A 19,733-nucleotide genomic window follows, 5' to 3' on the forward strand; every position below is an offset into this window, starting at 1 on the left:
GGCACTGCTTTATATGGAGCATCTATGGGGCCATAATGAACGGTGCAGAGCATATATGGCACAGCTTAATAAGGAGCATCTATGGGGCAATAATGAACAGTGCAGAGCATATATGGCACAGCTATATATGGAGCATCTATGGGGCAATAATCAACGGTATGGAGCATTATATATGGCACAGCTTTATATGGAACCTCCTTTGGGGCAATAATGAACGGTATGGAGCATCTATTTTTATTTTTGAAATTCACCGGTAGCTGCTGTATTTTCCACCCTAGGCTTATACTCGAGTCAATAAGTTTTCCCAGTTTTTTGTGGCAAAATTAGGGGGGTCGGCTTATACTCGGGTCAGCTTATACTCGAGTATATACGGTATATTCATTATGTAAACTAGTGAGAGATCAGTGACCTGTCAGCAGTCTGCATTATGAACATGAAGACCCCCCTCACAGGCCGCCCTGGGACACAAGAAACTCAAAACTGAAAATAAAGATTAATCAACAACCACAAGACTGATTTCATCAACCGAGGTATCATTGTAATCAGTATAACAGTGCTGACCTGCCACTGTCTGTAGGTTACTGTGCACAATCCTGCAGACAGCTTCCCTTTAAGTCACACAACTTTTTCATTACAAATCAAATAAATATAACGTTTTTTGAAAAATAATTAACATCTAGATCAGGGGTGGAGACCCTCAGGCCTTTGATGACCTTTTATCCGGTGCTCGGGCAGATTCCTGTGGACGGCAGAACTTGTGCTGGCAGCTGTATTTTGATGGCCAGGAGCCCATTAATTTCCTCTTGCTCTGTGAGCACACACATGCAGTGTTCACTACTGAACGCCATGTCGAGTGCAACGAAAGATTACGCCCTGCCACCAGTGCCAGTACTTTGTGGGTGGAGTTACAATACAATTTGTACAGACCCCAAATGATGGTACAAATATCCAAAATGTCCCTTGGCAGAATAAAAAGATTCCCCACTCTTGATCTAAATAAGGAAAATTGGAGCTTAACTAGTGATGAGCAAGTGTACTCGTTGCTCGGGCTTTCCCCGAGCACGCTCGGGTGGTCTCCGAGTATTTGTTAGTGTTCGGAGATTTAGTTTTCATCACTGCAGCTGAATGATTTACAGCTACTAGCCAGCCTGAGTACACGTGGGGGTTGCCTGGTTGCTATGGAATCCCCACATGTAATCAAGCTGGCTAGTAGCTGTAAATCATTCAGCTGCAGTGATGAAAACGAAATCTCCGAACACTTACAAAAGCTCGGAGACCACCAGAGCGTGCTCGGGAAAAACACTCGCTCATCACTAAGCATAATACAAAAACAGCGTTAACCAAGAATAAAGCACTTGCCTTCTCCTCATGGTTCCTAGGTATATGCAAGTATTTGCATGGTTCGTATTTACAGCCAGCAAATGTATTAAAAAAAAATTTACAATATCCAAAGGGAAGTACGGTTTGCTGTATTCGAGGCTAGAGAAAAACACAAATGAAGAAGATCAAAGCAAATAATGAAAATTACTGTATAAAGATCAGATACAAGTTTACAAAAATAATGGATGCTGTGCTGCCAATTCTTTTTATATTTTTATTACCATACACATTCTTGCAGCCTTCCCAATGACAAGGCCAAACTAAAAATATAGGTCAGATTACTTTATCTGAAGTTTGGAATCTGATAGTGAGGCTAAGGGTACTGTCACACAGTGGCACTTTGATCGCTCCGACGGCACGATCCGTGACGTTGCAGCGTCGCTTGATTATCGCTCCAGCGTCGTAGACTGCGGTCACACTATGCAATGCACGGCGCTGGAGCGATAATTTCATGACGTAGAAGTCATACGGGACATTGGGAATATCGTGCACACCTTTGTTACACGCTGCGATCATGCCGCCACAGCGGGACACTTGACGACGAAATAAAGTTTCAAACGATCTGCTACGACGTACGATTCTCAGCGGGGTCCCTGATCGCAGTAGCGTGTCAGACACAGCGATATCGTAACTATATCGCTGGAACGTCACAGATCGTGCCGTTGTAGCGACCAAAGTGCCACTGTGTGACAGTACCCTAAACTTAAAGGGTATGTGCACACGTCCGGATTTCTTGCAGAAATTTCCTGAAGAAAACCGGAAATTTTCTGCAAGAAATGCGCATTTTTTTTTTTTTTTTGCGGTTTTTTTGCGGTTTTTTTTTCGCGTTTTTTTTAGCATTCTGCAAGCGTAATTAGCTTGCAGAATGCTAAAGTTTTCCAAGCGATCTGTAGCATCGCTTGGAAAACTAACTGACAGGTTGGTCACACTTGTCAAACATACTGTTTGACAAGTGTGACCAACTTTTTACTATAGATGCTGCTTTTGCAGCATCTATAGTAAAAGATAGAATGTTTAAAAATAATAAAAAAAATAAAAAAAATGCTTATACTCACCCGCAGACAGCTGCTCTCCTCACCGGCGTCCGTTCCGTATAGATGGTGTGTGCGCGCAGGACCTTCCATGACGTCGCGGTCACGTGAGCGGTCACATGACCGGTCTCGACCAATCACAAGACGGCGACGTCATCGGCAGGTCCTTCACCGCACACCAGCTACAGGAACCGAAGCGACAGCGTGCAGTGGAGAGGCGGGAAGACATCGAAGGTGAGTATATCACTATTTTTTATTTTAATTCTTTTTTTTTACCAATTATATGGTGCCCAGTCCGTGGAGGAGAGTCTCCTCTCCTCCACCCTGGGTACCAACCGCACATAATCTGCTTACTTCCCGCATGGTGTGCACAGCCCCGTGCGGGAAGTAAGCAGATCAATGGACTCCTAGGTGTGCGGAATCCCCTGCAATTCCGCATTTTAATGAACATGTTGCTTTTTTTTCCGCAATGCGATTTTTTCGCGGAAAAAAAGGCTACATTTGCACAAAAAATGCGGAATACACTGAAAATAATGGGAGGCATATGTAAGCGTTTTTTTCGCATTTTTATCACGTTTTTATAGCGAAAAAACGCGAAAAAAACGCGAAAAATACTGAACATGTGCACATGGCCAAAGGGGTTTCCCCACGAACAAAGTCAATTTTAATCAATAGATCTTGGAATAATAATAAGTTCCACAATGCCCAGGAGATGTGGTATGATCACACCATGTTCCTGTATGGCCAGACACAGCCATTACACAGTACACAGCAGGGGCACAGTTATAAGATTAGCTCAGCACAAAGAACATTTTTTTTTTTTTAACACACGCAATTGTGGAAGTTATTATTTCAAGATCTATTGATGTAAACACACGCTGTTTGTAGGACAACCCTTTTAATTTTGCTCCAAAATGTCTACATTTCCATGAAGGTACCTTCACACTGAACAACTTAACAACGATAACAATAGTGATCTGTGACGTTGCAGCGTCCTGGATAGCGATATCGTTGTGTTTGACACGCAGCAGCGATCAGGATCCTGCTGTGACATTGTTGGTCGGAGTTAGAAGGCCAGCACCTTATTTCGTCGCTGGCTCACCCGCTGACATCGCTGAGTCGGCGTGTGTGACGCGGATTCAGCGATGTCTTCACTGGTAACCAGGGTAAACATCGGGTTACTAAGCGCAGGGCCGCTCTTAGTAACCCGATATTTACCCTGGTTACCAGTGTAAATGTAAAAAAAAAAAAAACACTACATACTTACTTTTCGGTGTGTCGCGTCCCCCGGTGTCTGCTTCCCTGCACTGTCAGCGCCGGCCGGCCGTAAAGCAGAGCACAGCGGTGACGTCACGGCTCTGCTTTACGGCCGGCGCTTACACAGTGCAGGGAAGCGGACGCCGGGGGATATGTAAAATGTAAGTATGTAGTGTTTGGGTTTTTTTACATTTACACTGGTAACCAGGGTAAACATCGGGTTACTAAGCGCGGCCCTGCGCTTAGTAACCCGATGTTTACCCTGGTTACCCGGGGACTTCGGCATCGTTGGTCGCTGGAGAGCTGTCTGTGTGACAGCTCTCCAGCGACCACACAACGACGAAACAGCGACGCTGCAGCGATCGGCATCGTTGTCTATATCGCTGCAGCGTCGCTTAATGTGACGGTACCTTAAGCTGTGCAGGTAAACTTTAATGGGAACAGTCACATACAGAGGACTTACAACAACTTTGTTTTCATTCCATTTCTCCCTGGTGTCTGAAGTTGCTGCTTCTGTTGTAAATCTGCCCTTCCTACAGGAGTGGAAATCTAAAAAGACAATCACAATAATAAAAAAATAAATACTAAGAATTTTATCAAGACAGTTACACATGGGTGTAATAATGAAATTCTATTATGAGACTCCACAGCCTGCATATTTTACAAGCAATAGATTATCACATAGATAAATTGATGCAGTGTCAGTAATACCAATGGGCTGTCTTCTAGGGAAAAAAAACAAAAACAAACAAACAAACGATACCAATAACCTCCAGAGCTCTATTGCGTACATTATCAATAGACTTCAACAGGTAATTTCCACCTGAAAAAAACCCCCACTGTATTTATTGGATTATAAGACGCACCATATCAGAAGACACATCCCAGGTTTAAAAATGCAGAAAATAGGAAAAACATTTTTCCTGTTGATTAAAATTTCCCTGGTGGTGTAAAGTGAAGGGATCATTATAACTAATTTTATGTACTAGGGTAGAATAGGAAGGTAATAAATATATTGTTAGCGTGTCTCTGCAGTGTGTATTATGCACACCCAGCTCTACTTTATATGCACATTGTGAAAGAGTCACTGGCAAAGTACTGGAGGGGAGATATGCGTCACTGAGGTTGTTAGCTTCAGTGATATTAACCAAGGAAAATGCTCCAGCACACAAAGAGGTTAATCAGTAAAGTGCTGAGGGGTTAATCAGCTATGTTAAGGATTAGGTTTAGTAAACAGCAGAAGAGAGTGTGGGAAGCTATTCACCCCAGGGTCAGTCCCGAAAGTAAACACACAGCCTATTGGCTCATTCAGCGTGGGGAGTGCTTGGAGAGGAGAGCTCCAAAGCTGTATTTTCGTGATAAGGATAGCGGAACCTTTTTTAATGTTTGTTTCCTGAGCAAGCGGATCCCAGCAGCAATGTGGACTTGCCATATGTTATTTTTTGTTTTACCGTAGGCCAGAAAAGCCGTATTTTGCCATCTCTGCACTGGTTTATGCAGTACTTTTAATAAACCAGTGAAATATTTAAGAGACAGCGTTCCTGCGTCTACCTCTATGTACAGCCGAGTGAGCTGATCTGCAATATCATATACACAGAGCTGCTACATGCTCATATAGACAGACACCTCTGCTACATATGCTAAATAAACAAACAGCTCTGATACACATGCATATACAGTTAGGCCCATATATATTTGGACAGAGACAACATTTTTCTAATTTTGGTTATAGACATTACCACAATGAATTTTAAACAAAACCATTGAGGTGCAGTTGAAGTTCAGACTTTTAGCTTTCATATGAGGGTATCCACATTAAAATTGCATGAAGGGTTTAGGAGTTTCAGCTCCTTAACATGTGCCACCCTGTTTTTAAAGGGACCAAAAGTAATTGGACAATTGACTCCAAGACTATTTCATGGACAGGTGTGGGCAATCCCTTCGTTAGGTCATTCTCAATTAAGCAGATAAAAGGCCTGGAGTTGATTTGAGGTGTGGTGCTTGCATTTGGAAGGTTTTCCTGTGATGTAAACATGCGGTCAAAGGAGCTCTCCATGCAGGTGAAACAAGCCATCCTTAAAGGGAAGGTGCAGCATTTTATTTTTTGTATTAAAAATGATTGTTTATATAAACAATTATTTTTAATACAAATTTCCATTTTTTTACTTTAACATTTTTTTTTTATTAACAATTATTTTTTCAGCCACTGGGCGCCGCCATTTTGCTTTGCAGGAGTGTAAGTGTAGCTGCACGAAACTTACACTCTGCAAATACGGCAGCCCTGGGCATAGAGATCTGCGGTCGGCATCCGACCCTATACTTTGCACTGAGCTGCTCCCTGCAGTGATCTGGCCACGCCCCCTGGGCGTCCACATCACAGCAGAGGGAGGAGATCAGCACCATCTTTCTGGAGCTCACAGATCATCTGTGAGCTCCACTTGAGAGCCCTGCTGTTATAGGAGGAGGAGACCAAGGATGGCACAGGAGGGAGAAAGGAGCAGCGTCGGCAGCAGTGAAGTAATATCGGCGGGGGAGATGTAATCTAATCCTATCCTTTGTGATGCTGACTCTGAGCAGTGCATCTCCTCCCATGTGTGTTACTGTGCTGACTGTGTATCTAATCCTATCCTGTGATACTGACAGAGCTGTGTATCTAATCCTCTCCTGTGTGATGCTGTCTGCTGAGCCATGTATCTAATCCTACCCTGTGTGATACTGTGCTGAGACGTTTATCTAATCCTCTCCTGTGGGATACTGTGTCCTAAACCGTGTATCTAATCCTCTCCTATGTGATACTGTCTCCTGAGCCGTGTATCTAATCCTACCCTGTGTGATACTGTGCTGAGACGTGTATCCAATCCTATTCTGTGTGTTGTGAACTCTGTTTCCGGGCTCCCTCCTGTGGTCATGAGTGGTACTGTGTGAGTTCTCTCTTTGGGCTCCTCCTGGTGGCTCTTTTTTTGTCATTTTGCAGGTTTCTGGCAGGATCAGCTGTCTCGTCATCTGCTAGTTAGGTTTCCTATTTAATCCACCTGGTCCTTCATTCCTTGCCTGTTGCCGTTGTATTCAGTGTTATTCTGATTGCTCCTGTCTACATCCGTTATCAGTCTCTCCAAGAGAAGCTAAGTTTTGTTTGCTTATTTTTGCTCATCTGTGTTCAAGATGTTTCCTAGTATATGATGAGTTTTTGTCCAGCTTGCTAATATGTGATTTCCCTGCTTGCTGGTGCTCTGGGGTGCTGAGTTGCTCCCCCCACATCGTTAGTTGGTGTGGGGGTTCTCGCATTCTCTGCGTGGATATTTTTGCATAGGGTTTTTTACTGACCGCACAGATCCCTTGCTATTTTCTGCTATCTAGCATTAGCGGGCCTCATTTGCTTAACCTGTTTCATCTCTGCGTTTGTCTTTTCCTCTTAACTCACCGTTATTATTTGTGGGGGGCATCTATATCTCTGGGGGCGGTCCTTTTGTGCTAAGATGGGCATTGATTTGTCTTTTTCGTCGGCCTTCCATCCTCAGACGAATGGCCAAACCGAGCGAACTAACCAGACCTTGGAAACTTATTTGAGATGTTTTGTTTCTGCTGACCAGGATGATTGGGTGACTTTTTTGCCATTGGCCGAGTTTGCCCTTAATAATCGGGCTAGTTCGGCTACTTTGGTTTTGCCTTTTTTTTGTAATTCTGGTTTTCATCCTCGTTTTTCCTCGGGTCAGGTTGAGTCTTCTGACTGTCCTGGGGTGGATTCTGTGGTGGATAGGTTGCAGCAGATTTGGAACCATGTTGTGGACAATTTGATGTTGTCACAAGAGAAGGCTCAGCACTTTGCTAACCGTCGTCGCTGTGTGGGTCCCCGACTTCGTGTGGGGGATTTGGTGTGGTTGTCTTCTCGTTATGTTCCTATGAAGGTTTCTTCTCCTAAGTTTAAACCTCGTTTTATCGGTCCTTATAAAATTTTGGAAATCCTCAACCCTGTCTCATTTCGCTTGGACCTCCCGGCATCGTTTACCATCCATAATGTGTTCCATAGGTCTTTGTTGCGGAGGTATGTGGTGCCTGTGGTTCCTTCTGTTGAGCCTCCTGCTCCGGTGCTGGTTGAGGGAGAATTGGAATACGTGGTGGAGAAGATCTTGGATTCTCGTATTTCAAGACGGAGGCTTCAGTATTTGGTTAAGTGGAAGGGCTATGGTCAGGAGGATAATTCCTGGGTTGTCGCCTGTGATGTTCATGCGGCCGATTTGGTTCGTGCCTTCCATGTGGCTCACCCTGATCGCCCTGGGGGTTCTGGTGAGGGTTCGGTGACCCCTCCTCAAGGGGGGGGTACTGTTGTGAACTCTGTTTCCGGGCTCCCTCCTGTGGTCATGAGTGGTACTGTGTGAGTTCTCTCTTTGGGCTCCTCCTGGTGGCTATTGTTGTTATTTTGCAGGTTTCTGGCAGGATCAGCTGTCTCGTCATCTGCTAGTTAGGTTTCCTATTTAATCCACCTGGTCCTTCATTCCTTGCCTGTTGCCGTTGTATTCAGTGCTATTCTGATTGCTCCTGTCTACATCCGTTATCAGTCTCTCCAAGAGAAGCTAAGTTCTGTTTGCTTATTTTTGATCATCTGTGTTCAAGATGTTTCCTAGTATATGATGAGTTTTTGTCCAGCTTGCTAATATGTGATTTCCCTGCTTGCTGGTGCTCTGGGGTGCTGAGTTGCTCCCCCCACATCGTTAGTTGGTGTGGGGGTTCTCGCATTCTCTGCGTGGATATTTTTGCATAGGGTTTTTTACTGACCGCACAGATCCCTTGCTATTTTCTGCTATCTAGCATTAGCGGGCCTCATTTGCTTAACCTGTTTCATCTCTGCGTTTGTCTTTTCCTCTTAACTCACCGTTATTATTTGTGGGGGGCATCTATATCTCTGGGGGATTTCTCTGAGGCAAGTGAGGTCTTTACTTTCTCTTTAGGGGTAGTCAGTTTCTCAGGCCGTGAAGAGACGTCTAGGATTTCAGGAAACGTTCCACGGCTGCCTATAGTGTGTGCGGTTAGGATCAGGTTTGCGGTTAGTCCAGTTACCACATCCCCAGAGCTCGTCCTATTATTTTCTACTTAGCTGGTTAGATTTGTGATCCTAAGCCACTAGGATCATAACATCTGTGTGTTACTGTATGCTGAGCTGTGTATCTAATCCTCTCCTGTGTGATACTTTGCTGAGACGTGTATCTAATCCTCCCCTGTGTGATCCTGACTGCTGAGCCGTGTATCTAATCCTATCCTGTGTGATACTGACTGAGCTGTGTATCTAATCCTCCTATATTTGATACTAACTGCTGGGCCGTGTATCTAATCCTCTCCTATGCACTCCTCTCCCCCGTTATGTGTGATCTATATGGCGGTATTATGTGAGAAGTATATGGAGGTATAATGTGTGAAGTATATGGTGGTATTATGTGTGAAGTATATGGCGGTATTGTGAGAACACTGATGGTATGGGAGATCTATACGGCGTCGTTATGTCTGAAGTATATGGCAGTATTATGTGTGATCTATATGGCGGTATTATGTGAGAACACTATGGCGTCGTTATTTGCGATCTATATGATGGTATTATGTGAAAACTATAGGACAGTATTATGTGTGATCTGTATGGCGGTATTATGTGAGAACACTATGGCAGTATTATCTTTAGAAAGAGGAACCAATCTAGGGTGGTCCTGGCTGAGCACCTGCACACGGGTCTGCTGTAATAGAGGGGCAGCATGACCTCCAGTTAGGTGCAGTCAGGGGAGGGCTGGTGAGGCAGCTGAAGAGAGGGGTCTCATTTTTATCGTTACTATATGGCTACATTTCCTTCCCAGCATCACCCGGACTGCGCCTGTCGCCTCGCTTTCACACATCGTCAGGACAGGATGGAGAAGACAGGATCTGAGGAGGGGATTGGGGTCTTTGCATGCAAAGTCTGGATCAGAACAGGCCATCAATCCACAGAAATGTTTCCTGGATTTCTGTGGAGCAGACAAGCAGACGGTCCATCCATGTGTATAAAAGACAGCGCTCTGTGTACAATTTCCGGCTGCTCCGCGCACCGAACAGGGTGCCCCCATAGACCAGCACACTGCTCTCCTGAAATACTCTGTGCTGCTGTCACCTTGCTCCCTCCACCATATATCTCCCAGAATCCTTGCTGCCTGCCATCCTCGGTGACTGTCTACTTGTCAGTATAACTTTGCAGTCACCAACAAAATGGCTTCTCGCTGTGTTCACAGCCATGTCAGCAGACTCCGCCCATAATTACTGCAGTGCAGTAATGTGAGCTAGTTGTACACTAGGTTTTTGTAAAATTTCATTAGCTGCTCCCCTTAGTGTTTAAAAGTGGAAATGCCAAACCTTTTAAAATTATTTTTTATATTTTACTAAATTATAAAGAAATTATAATATTTTTTTAAGAAAATGTAAACATTAATTCTTTACATTTTTTCAATCGCTGGGAAAAAAAATTTTTTTGATGGCACCTTCCCTTTAAGCTGCGAAAACAGAAAAAAATCCATCCGAGAAATTGCTACAATATTAGGAGTGGCAAAATCTACAGTTTGGTACATCCTGAGAAAGAAAGAAAGCACTGGGAACTCATCAATGCAAAAAGACCTGTGCGCCCACGGAAGACAACAGCGGTGGATGATCGCAGAATAATCTCCATGGTGAAGAGAAACCCCTTTACAACAGCCAACCAAGTGACCAACACTCCAGGAGGTCGGCGTATCAATATCCAAATCTACCATAAAGAGAAAACTGCATGAAAGTAACTACAGAGGGTTCACTGCACGGTGCAAGCCACTCATAAGCATCAAGAATAAAAAGGGCTAGACTGGACTGTGCTAAAAAACATCTAAAAAAGCCAGCACAGTTCTGGAAGAACAATCTTGGGACAGATGAAACCAAGATCAACCAGAAGCATTTACCCATTCATCACTGCTGTACTTTCATCATCCTCATCACCACCTGTATCATCTAATCGAGTTGTTTTGTCTACCCACAGGTATGCTGCTATCCTACTCAGCTTTCTCTGCTATGTCTTTCCATATGAAGTGCATATAATTCCCACCTTGCATGCTTTGCTTACCCATTTTTTTTCTATTCCTACGTACTTCACTACTCTCGTGTCTTCCTTGCATACCTGAGTGGTCAATCTACCCCATCCCCTCTTTATGACCTGGCTTAACTGTGAACATGTGCTCTGGACACAAACGCCCACATCCTCTCTCAGCTGTGAGCCCTTAGGTGCACATAAATTCAAAGCCATGAGTCTGACCAGACGTGTCTGACCATCTTAGAAACTGCAGATTTTTAACTGCTATGAATTAGACTAGAATTGGACTGGAATTGACTGGAAGGTAAAGAAATAGAAAACTACTATAATGTTCCGGTTTCTTTTAACATTCACCCCCATACTACTCTCTTTCTTTCTATCTCCTGTAATCCCTCCACCCGGTAAGGAAATATTTATTTCTTCCTCCATTCTCCCCAGCCACCTCACCTCCTCCACAGAACTGTTCCTCCACATACAATCCTTTCTCTCCAGGCACACACGGCCACATCATGACCTATCCAGCTCACACCTTCTAACGCTCTGTCTGCTGCTCCTCATTGCTGGTGACATATCCCCAAATCCTGGCCCTCCTCATCACATCCCCACACTCATTTCTAATCCCCTGCCACGATCCTCTACACATCTTCGCAACAACAGTAACCTCATACCCATTCATCCAGCCCCCACTCCCCCAATTTCCCTACCTGGAGCACTATGGAACGCACGCTCTGTCTGCAATAAACTGTCATTTATCCATGACCTCTTTATCAATAACAAACTCTCCTTCCTCGGCATCACTGAAACCTGGCTCACCCCCTCTGACTCAGCCTCTCCAGCCGCGCTCTCCTATGGTGGATTCCACCTCTCCCACACCCCTCGCCCCAACAGCAAGCACGGCGGAGGAGTTGGTTTTCTCCTGTCAGATAACTGCTCCTTCGCCCCAATCCCACTGCCACCCTCTGTTACCCTCCCTTCCTTTGAGGTGCACTCCGTGCGCATTTACTCCCCCCCTCCAACCTCCAACTGGCTATCATCTACCGTCCCCCAGGGCCAGCCACCACCTTCTTTGACCACTTCACCACCTGGCTACTCCATTTCCTAGCCGCTGACATCCCCACTATCATCATGGGCGACTTCAACATCCCCATTGACACTTCCCTCTCTGCTGCCACTAAACTTCTATCTCTCACTTCCTCCTTTGGCCTTGCTCAATGGTCTTCTACAGCCACTCACAAAGATGGTCACACACTGGATCTCATCTTCACCCGCCTCTGCTCCCTATCTAAGCTCTCTAACTCACCTCTTCCTCTTTCTGACCACAACCTGCTCACATTCTCTTCCCTCTCCACTCCCTGTCTACAATCCCCACCCCACAAACTTGCACACCCTCGCAGAAATCTTAAACACCTTGATCTACACTCATTTTCTGAATCCCTCCTCCCTCTCACAGACATAAGCTCCCTACACAATGCGGATGACGCCGCCACTCTATACAACACCACAATAGCTGTAGCCTTGGAATCGGTTGCCCCTCTCACACATACCAAAGCTCACAAAATCAACAGACAGCCTTGGCACACCCACCTGACCAAAGAACTGAGGCGAGCTTCCAGGGCTGCAGAGCGGAGATGGAAAAGATCCCACTCCAATGAGCACTTCATCGCATTCAAACAGTCCCTCACTACCTTCAAGACCACACTAGCCACAGCAAAACAAACCTACTTCTCATCTCTTATTTCCTCCCTGTCCCACAACCCCAAACAGTTATTCAACACCTTCAATTCTCTCCTCCGCCCCCCAGCGCCTCCTCCCTCCCCACTCATCTCTGCTGAAGACTTTGCCTCATTTTTCAAGCAGAAGATTGAGAACATCAGAGACAGTTTGTCGACAACCCCCAGAACCCTTCCTCCCGACTTCCCTGCCCTCCACCTCCAAAACCAACTTCTCCACCATTACAGAAGACAGACTCTCCACTCTACTCTCAAGATCGCATCTCACCACCTGCGCACTTGATCCGATCCCATCCCACTTCATCCCAAACCTCACCACAATCTTCATCCCAACCCTAACCCATCTCTTCAACCTATTACTAACAACTGGTGTTTTCCCCTCAAGCTTTAAACATGCCTCAATCACACCTATCCTCAAAAAGCCCTCTCTTGACCCATCCTCTGTATCTAGCCATCGCCCCATATCACTTCTCCCCTATGCCTCAAAACTACTGGAACAACACGTCCATCTTGAACTGTCCTCCCATCTATCTTCCTGCTCCCTCTTCGACCGCTTTCAATCTGGCTTCCGGTCACACCACTCCACTGAAACTGCCCTAACTAAGGTCACCAATGACCTATTAACCGCCAAGAGCAAGCGGCACTACTCTATCCTCCTCCTCCTGGACCTGTCTGTCCTCTGCCTTTGACACAGTGGACCATTCCCTGTTGCTCCAGACCCTCTCATCCCTTGGCATCACAGACTTGGCCCTATCCTGGATCTCATCATACCTAACAGACCGGACATTCAGCGTCTCCCACTCACACACCACCTCCTCACCTCGCCCCCTATCTGTCGGAGTCCCGCAAGGTTCAGTTCTAGGGCCCCTGCTATTCTCCATTTACACCTTTGGCCTGGGACAGCTCATAGAATCTCACGGCTTTCAGTATCACCTCTATGCTGATGACACACAGATCTACATCTCTGGACCAGATATCACCACCCTTCTAGCCAGAATCCCTCAATGTCTATCCGCTATTTCATCCTTCTTCTCCGCTAGATTTCTAAAACTTAACATGGACAAAACAGAATTCATCGTCTTTCCCCCATCTCACGCGACCTCCCCAACGAACCTATCCATTACAGTAAACGGCTGCCGACTCTCCCCAGTCCCACAAGCCCGCTGTCTTGGGGTAATCCTTGACACTGAACTCTCCTTCAAACCACATATCCAAACCCTTTCCACTTCCTGCCGCCTCCAACTCAAAAATATTTCACGGATCCGTACATTCCTAAACCAAGAATCTGCAAAAACCCTAGTCCATGCCCTCATCATCTCCCGCCTCGACTACTGTAACCTCCTGCTCTGTGGCCTCCCCTCTAACACTCTTGCACCCCTCCAATCTATTCTAAACTCTGCTGCCCGACTAATCCACCTGTCCCCCCGCTATTCCCCGGCCTCTCCCCTCTGTCAATCCCTTCACTGGCTCCCCATTACCCAGAGACTCCAGTACAAAAGCCTAACCATGACATACAAAGCCATCCACACCCTGTCTCCTCCATACATCTGTGACCTCGTCTCCCGGTACTTTCCTGCACGCAACCTCCGATCCTCACAAGACCTCCTTCTCTACTCCCCTCTTATCTCCTCTTCACACAATCGCATACAAGATTTCTCTCGTGCATCCCCCCTACTCTGGAACTCTCTACCACAACATATCAGACTCTCGCCTACCATCGAAACCTTCAGGTTCTTTTTGAAGACCCACCTCTTCCGACAAGCCTACAACCTGCAGTAACCACCAATCGACCAAACCGCTGCACAACCAGCTCTATCCTCACCTACTGTATCCTCACCCATCCCTTGTAGATTGTGAGCCCTCGCGGGCAGGGTCCTCTCTCCTCCTGTTCCAGTTGTGACTTGTATTGTTCAAGATTATTGTACTTGTTTTTATTATGTATACCCCTCCTCACATGTAAAGCGCCATGGAATAAATGGCGCTATAATAATAAATAATAATAATAATAATAATAACCTCTACCAGAATGATGGAAAGAGAAAAGTATGGTGAAGGCGTGGTACAGCTCATGATCCAAAGCATACCACAGCATCTGTAAAACACGGCGGGGGCAGTGTGATGGCTTGGGCATGCAAGGCTGCCAGTGGCTCTGGGTCACTAGTGTTTGTTGATGATGTGACACAGGACAGAAGCAGCCGAATGAATTCTGAGGTATTCAGAGCCATACTGTGTGCTCAGATCCAGCCAAATGCAGCCAAACTGATTGGTCATCGTTTCATACTACAGATGGATAATGACCCAAAGCATAAAGCTAAAGCAACCCAGGAGTTTATTAAAGCAAAGAAGTGGAATATTCTTGAATGGCCAAGTCAGTCACCTGATCTCAACCCAATTGAGCATGCATTTCACTTGTTAAAGACTAAACTTCAGACAGAAAGGCCCACAAACAAACAGCAGCTGAAAACCACCGTAGTGAAGGCCTGGCAGAGCATCAAAAAGGAGGAAACACAGCGTCTGGTGATGTCCATGAGTTCAAGACTTCAGGTAGTCATTGCCAACAAAGGGTTTTCAACCAAGCACTAAAAATGAACATTTTATTTAAAATTATTGAATTACTTTTGGTCCCTTTAACCCCTTAAGCCCCGAGGGTGGTTTGCACGTTAATGACCGGGCCAATTTTAACAATTCTGACCACTGTCCCTTTATGAGGTTATAACTCTGGAACGCTTCAAAACGGATCTTGGCGATTCTGACATTGTTTTCTTGTGACATATTGTACTTCAATGTTAGTGGTAAAATTTATTCGATATAACTTGCGTTTATTTGTGAAAAAAACGGAAATTTGGCGAAAATTTTGAAAATTTCGCAATTTTCCAACTTTGAATTTTTATGCCCTTAAATCACAGAGATGTGTCACGCAAAATACTTAATAAGTAACATTTCCCACATGTCTACTATACATCAGCACAATTTTGGAACCAAAATTTTTTTTTGTTAGGGAGTTATGAGGGTTAAAAGTTGACCAGAAATTTCTCATTTTTACACCATTTTTTTTTTAGGGACCACATCTCATTTGAAGTCATTTTGAGGGGTCTATATGATAGAAAATACCCAAGTATGACACCATTCTAAAAACTGCACCCTTCAAGGTGCTCAAAACCACATTCAAGAAGTTTATTAACCCTTCAGGTGTTTCACAGGAATTTTTGGAATGTTTAAATAAAAATTAACATTTAACCTTTTTTCACACAAAATTTATTTCAGCTGCAATTTGTTTTATTTTACCAAGGGTAACAGGAGAAAATGGACCCCAAAAGTTGTTGTACACTTTGTCCTGAGTACGCTGATACACCATATGTGGGGGTAAACCACTGTTTGGGCGCACGGCAGAGCTCGGAAGGAAAGGAGCGCCATTTGACTTTTCAATGCAAAATTGACTGGAATTGAGATGGGACGCCATGTTGCGTTTGGAGAGCCCCTGATGTGCCTAAACATTGAAACCCCCCACAAGTGACACCATTTTGGAAAGCAGACCCCCTAAGGAACTTATCTAGATGTGTGGTGAGCACTTTGACCCACCAAGTGCTTCACAGAAGTTTATAATGCAGAGCCGTAAAAATAAAAAATCATATTTTTTCACAAAAATGATCTTTTCGCCCCCAATTTTTTATCTTCCCAAGGGTAAGAGAAGAAATTGGACCGTAAAAATTGTTGTGCAATTTGTCCTGAGTACGCTGATATCCCAAATGTGGGTGTAAACCATTGTTTGGGTGCATGGCAGAGCTCGGAAGGGAAGGAGCGCCATTTTACTTTTCAATGCAAAATTGACTGGAATTAAGATGGGACGCCATGTTGCGTTTAGAGAGCCCCTGATGTGCCTAAACATTAAAACCCCCCACAAGTGACACCATTTTGGAAAGTAGACCCCTTAAGGAACTTATCTAGATGTGTGGTGAGCACTTTGACCCAACAAGTGCTTCACAGAAGTTTATAGTGCAGAGCCGTAAAAATAAAAAATCATTTTTTCACAAAAATTATCTTTTCGCCCCTAATTTTTTTATTTTCCCAAGGGTAAGAGAAGAAATTAGACCACAAAAGTTGTTGTGCAATTTGTCCTGAGTACGACGATACCCCATATGTGGGGGTAAACCACTGTTTGGGCGCATGGGAGAGCTCGGAAGGGAAGGAGCGCCATTTTACTTTTCAATGCAAAATTGACTGGAATTAAGATGGGACGCCATGTTGCGTTTGGAGAGCCCCTGAGGTGCCTAAACATTAAAACCCCCCACAAGTGACACCATTTTGGAAAGTAGACCCCCTAAGGAACTTATCTAGATGTGTTTTGAGAGCTTTGAACCCCCAAGTGTTTCACTACTGTTTATAACGCAGAGCCGTGAAAATAAAAATTCTTTTTTTTTTTTTCTCACAAAAATTATTTTTTAGCCCCCAGTTTTGTATTTTCACAAGGGTAAAAGGATAAATTGGACCTCATAAGTTGTTGTCCAATTTGTCCTGAGTACGCTGATACCCAATATGTGGGGGGGAACCCCTGTTTGGGCGCATGGCAGAGCTCGGATGGGAAGGAGCACCATTTGGAAGGCAGGCTTAGATGGATTGGTCTGCAGGCGTCACGTTGCATTTGCAGAGCCCCTGATGTACCCAAACAGTAGAAACCCCCCACAAGTGTCCCCATATTGGAAACTAGACCTCCCAAGGAACTTATCTAGATGTGTTGTGAGACCTTTGAACCCCCAAGTGTTTCACTACAGTCTACAACGCAGAGCCGTGAAAATAAAAAATCCTTTTTTTTCCCACAAAAATGATTTTTAGCCCCCCAAATTTTTATTTTACCAAGGATAACAAGAGAACTTGGAACTCAAAAGTTGTTGTCCAATTTGTCCAGAGTACGCTGATACCCCATATGTTAGGGTAAACCCCTGTTTGTGCGCACGGGAGAGCTCGGAAGGGAAGGAGCACTGTTTTACTTTTTCAACGCAGAATTGGCTGGAATTGAGATCGGACGCCATGTCGCATTTGGAGAGCCCCTGATGTGCCTGAACAGTGGAAACTCCCCAATTCTACCTGAAACCCTAATCCAAACACACCCCTAACCCTAATCCCAACGGTAACCCTAACCACACCCGACACACCCCTAATTCTAATTCCAACCCTAATCCCAACCGTAAATGTAATCCAAACCCTAACCCTAACTTTAGCCCCAACCCTAACTTTAGCCGCAACCCTAACCCTAACTTTAGCCGCAACCCTAACCCTAACTTTAGCCACAACCCTAACCCTAACTTTAGCCGCAACCCTAACCCTAACTTTAGCCGCAACCCTAACCCTAACTTTAGCTCCAACCCTAGCCCTAACCCTAGCCCTAATGGAAATAAATACATTCCTTTAATTTTATTTTTTGTCCCTAACTAAGGGGGTGATGAAGGGGGGTTTGATTTACTTTTAAAGCGTTTTTTATATCGGATTTTTATGATTGGCAGCTGTCACACACTAAAAGACGCTTTTTATAGCAAAAAAGTTTTTGCGTCTCCACATTTTGAGACCTATAATTTTTTCATATTTTGGTCCACAGTCATGTGAGGTCTTGTTTTTTGCGGGACGAGTTGACGTTTTTATTGGTAACATTTTGGGACACGTGACAGTTTTTGATCACTTTTTATTCCGATTTTTGTGAGGCAGAATGACCAAAAACCAGCTATTCATGAATTTCTTTTGGGGGGGCGTTTATACCGTTCCACGTTTGGTAAAATTGATAAAGCAGTTTTATTCTTCGGGTCAGTACGATTACAGCGACACCTCATTTATTATTTTTATGTTTTGGCGCTTTTATACGATAAAAGCTATTTTATAGAAAAAATAATTATTTTGGCATCGCTTTATTCTGAGGACTATAACTTTTTATTTATGGCGGCTCGTTTTTTGCGGGACAAGATGACGTTTTCAGTGGTACCATGGTTATTTATATCCGTCTTTTTGATCGCGTGTTATTCCACTTTTTGTTTGGCGGTATGATAATAAATCGTTGTTTTTTGGCTCGTTTTTATATTTTTTTCTTACAGTGTTCACTGAAGGGGTTAACTAGTGGGAGTTTTATAGGTTGGGTCGTTACGGACACGGCGATACTAAATATGTGTACTTTTATTGTTTTTTTTTTAGATGAAGAAATGTATTTATGGGAATAATGTATATATATATTTTTTTTTACTTTGTCCCAGGGGGGGACATCACAGATCGCCGATCTGACAGTTTGCACAGCACTCTGTCAGATCGGCGATCTGACATACAGCAGTGCAGGCTTACCAGCGCCTGCTGTTGACCCGGAAGTACTCCCTGCAGGACCTGGATGCAGCCCCGCGGCCATTTTGGATCCGGGGACTGCAGGGAGGAGATGCTCGGTACAAGGCGAGTACATCACCTTGTACCGATCGTCTCAGGGAAGCACGCAGGGAGCCCCCTCCCTGCGCGATGCTTCCCTGTACCGCCAGTACACTGCGATCATGTTTGATCGCAGTGTGACGGGGGTTAATGTGCCGGGGGGCGGTCCGTGACCGCTCCTGGCACATAGTGCCGGATGTCAGCTGCGATAGTCAGCTGACACCCGGTCGCGATCGGCCGCGCTCCCCCCGTGAGCGCGGCCGATCGCATATGATGTACTATCCCGTCACTGGGAATTAAGTCCCAGGTCACCTTGACGGGATAGTACGTCATATGGGATTAAGGGGTTAAAAACAGGGTGGCACATGTTAAAGGGAACCTGTCACCCCAAAATGGAAGATGAGCTAAGCCCACCGGCATCAGGGGCTTATCTACAGCATTCTGTAATGCTGTAGATAAGCCCCCGATGTATCCTAAAAGATGAGAAAGAGAGGTTAGATTATACTCACCCAGGGGCGTTCCCGCTGCTGGTCCGGTCCGGCGCCTTCTATCTTCATCAGATGACATTCTCTTCTGGTCTTCACGCTGCGGCTCCGGCGCAGGCGTACTTTGTCTGCCCTGTTGAGGGCAGAGCAAAGTACTGCAGTGCGCAGGCGCCTGGAAAGGTCAGAGAGGCCCGGCGCCTGCACACTGCAGTACTTTTCTCTGACCTCAACAGAGCAGACAAAGTACGCCTGCGCCGGAGCCGCAGCGTGAAGACCAGAAGAGGACGTCATCTGATGAAGATAGGAGGTGCCGGACCCGGACCGCAGCGGGAACACCCCTGGGTGAGTATAATCTAACCTCTTTTTCTCATCTGTTAGGATACATCAAGGG

At 45.1% G+C, this 19,733-nt stretch overlaps 1 protein-coding gene across 1 annotated transcript in view; it reads right to left on the reverse strand.

The window, feature by feature from the left end:
* The window catches only part of TOPAZ1 (testis and ovary specific TOPAZ 1), a 353,700-nt gene that overhangs the window by 261,061 nt on the left and 72,906 nt on the right, over positions 1-19,733 (reverse strand). The window contains exons 7-8 of the mRNA XM_077268982.1: positions 4,132-4,217; positions 1,360-1,479 (exon numbers count right to left, since the gene is read on the reverse strand). Of these exons, the coding sequence (XP_077125097.1) occupies positions 1,360-1,479; positions 4,132-4,217 (206 nt within the window). The remainder of the gene's footprint in view (positions 1-1,359; positions 1,480-4,131; positions 4,218-19,733) is intronic.

The sequence above is a fragment of the Ranitomeya variabilis genome, chromosome 6 (genome assembly GCF_051348905.1).
Source record: "Ranitomeya variabilis isolate aRanVar5 chromosome 6, aRanVar5.hap1, whole genome shotgun sequence".
Lineage (NCBI taxonomy): Eukaryota > Metazoa > Chordata > Amphibia > Anura > Dendrobatidae > Ranitomeya > Ranitomeya variabilis.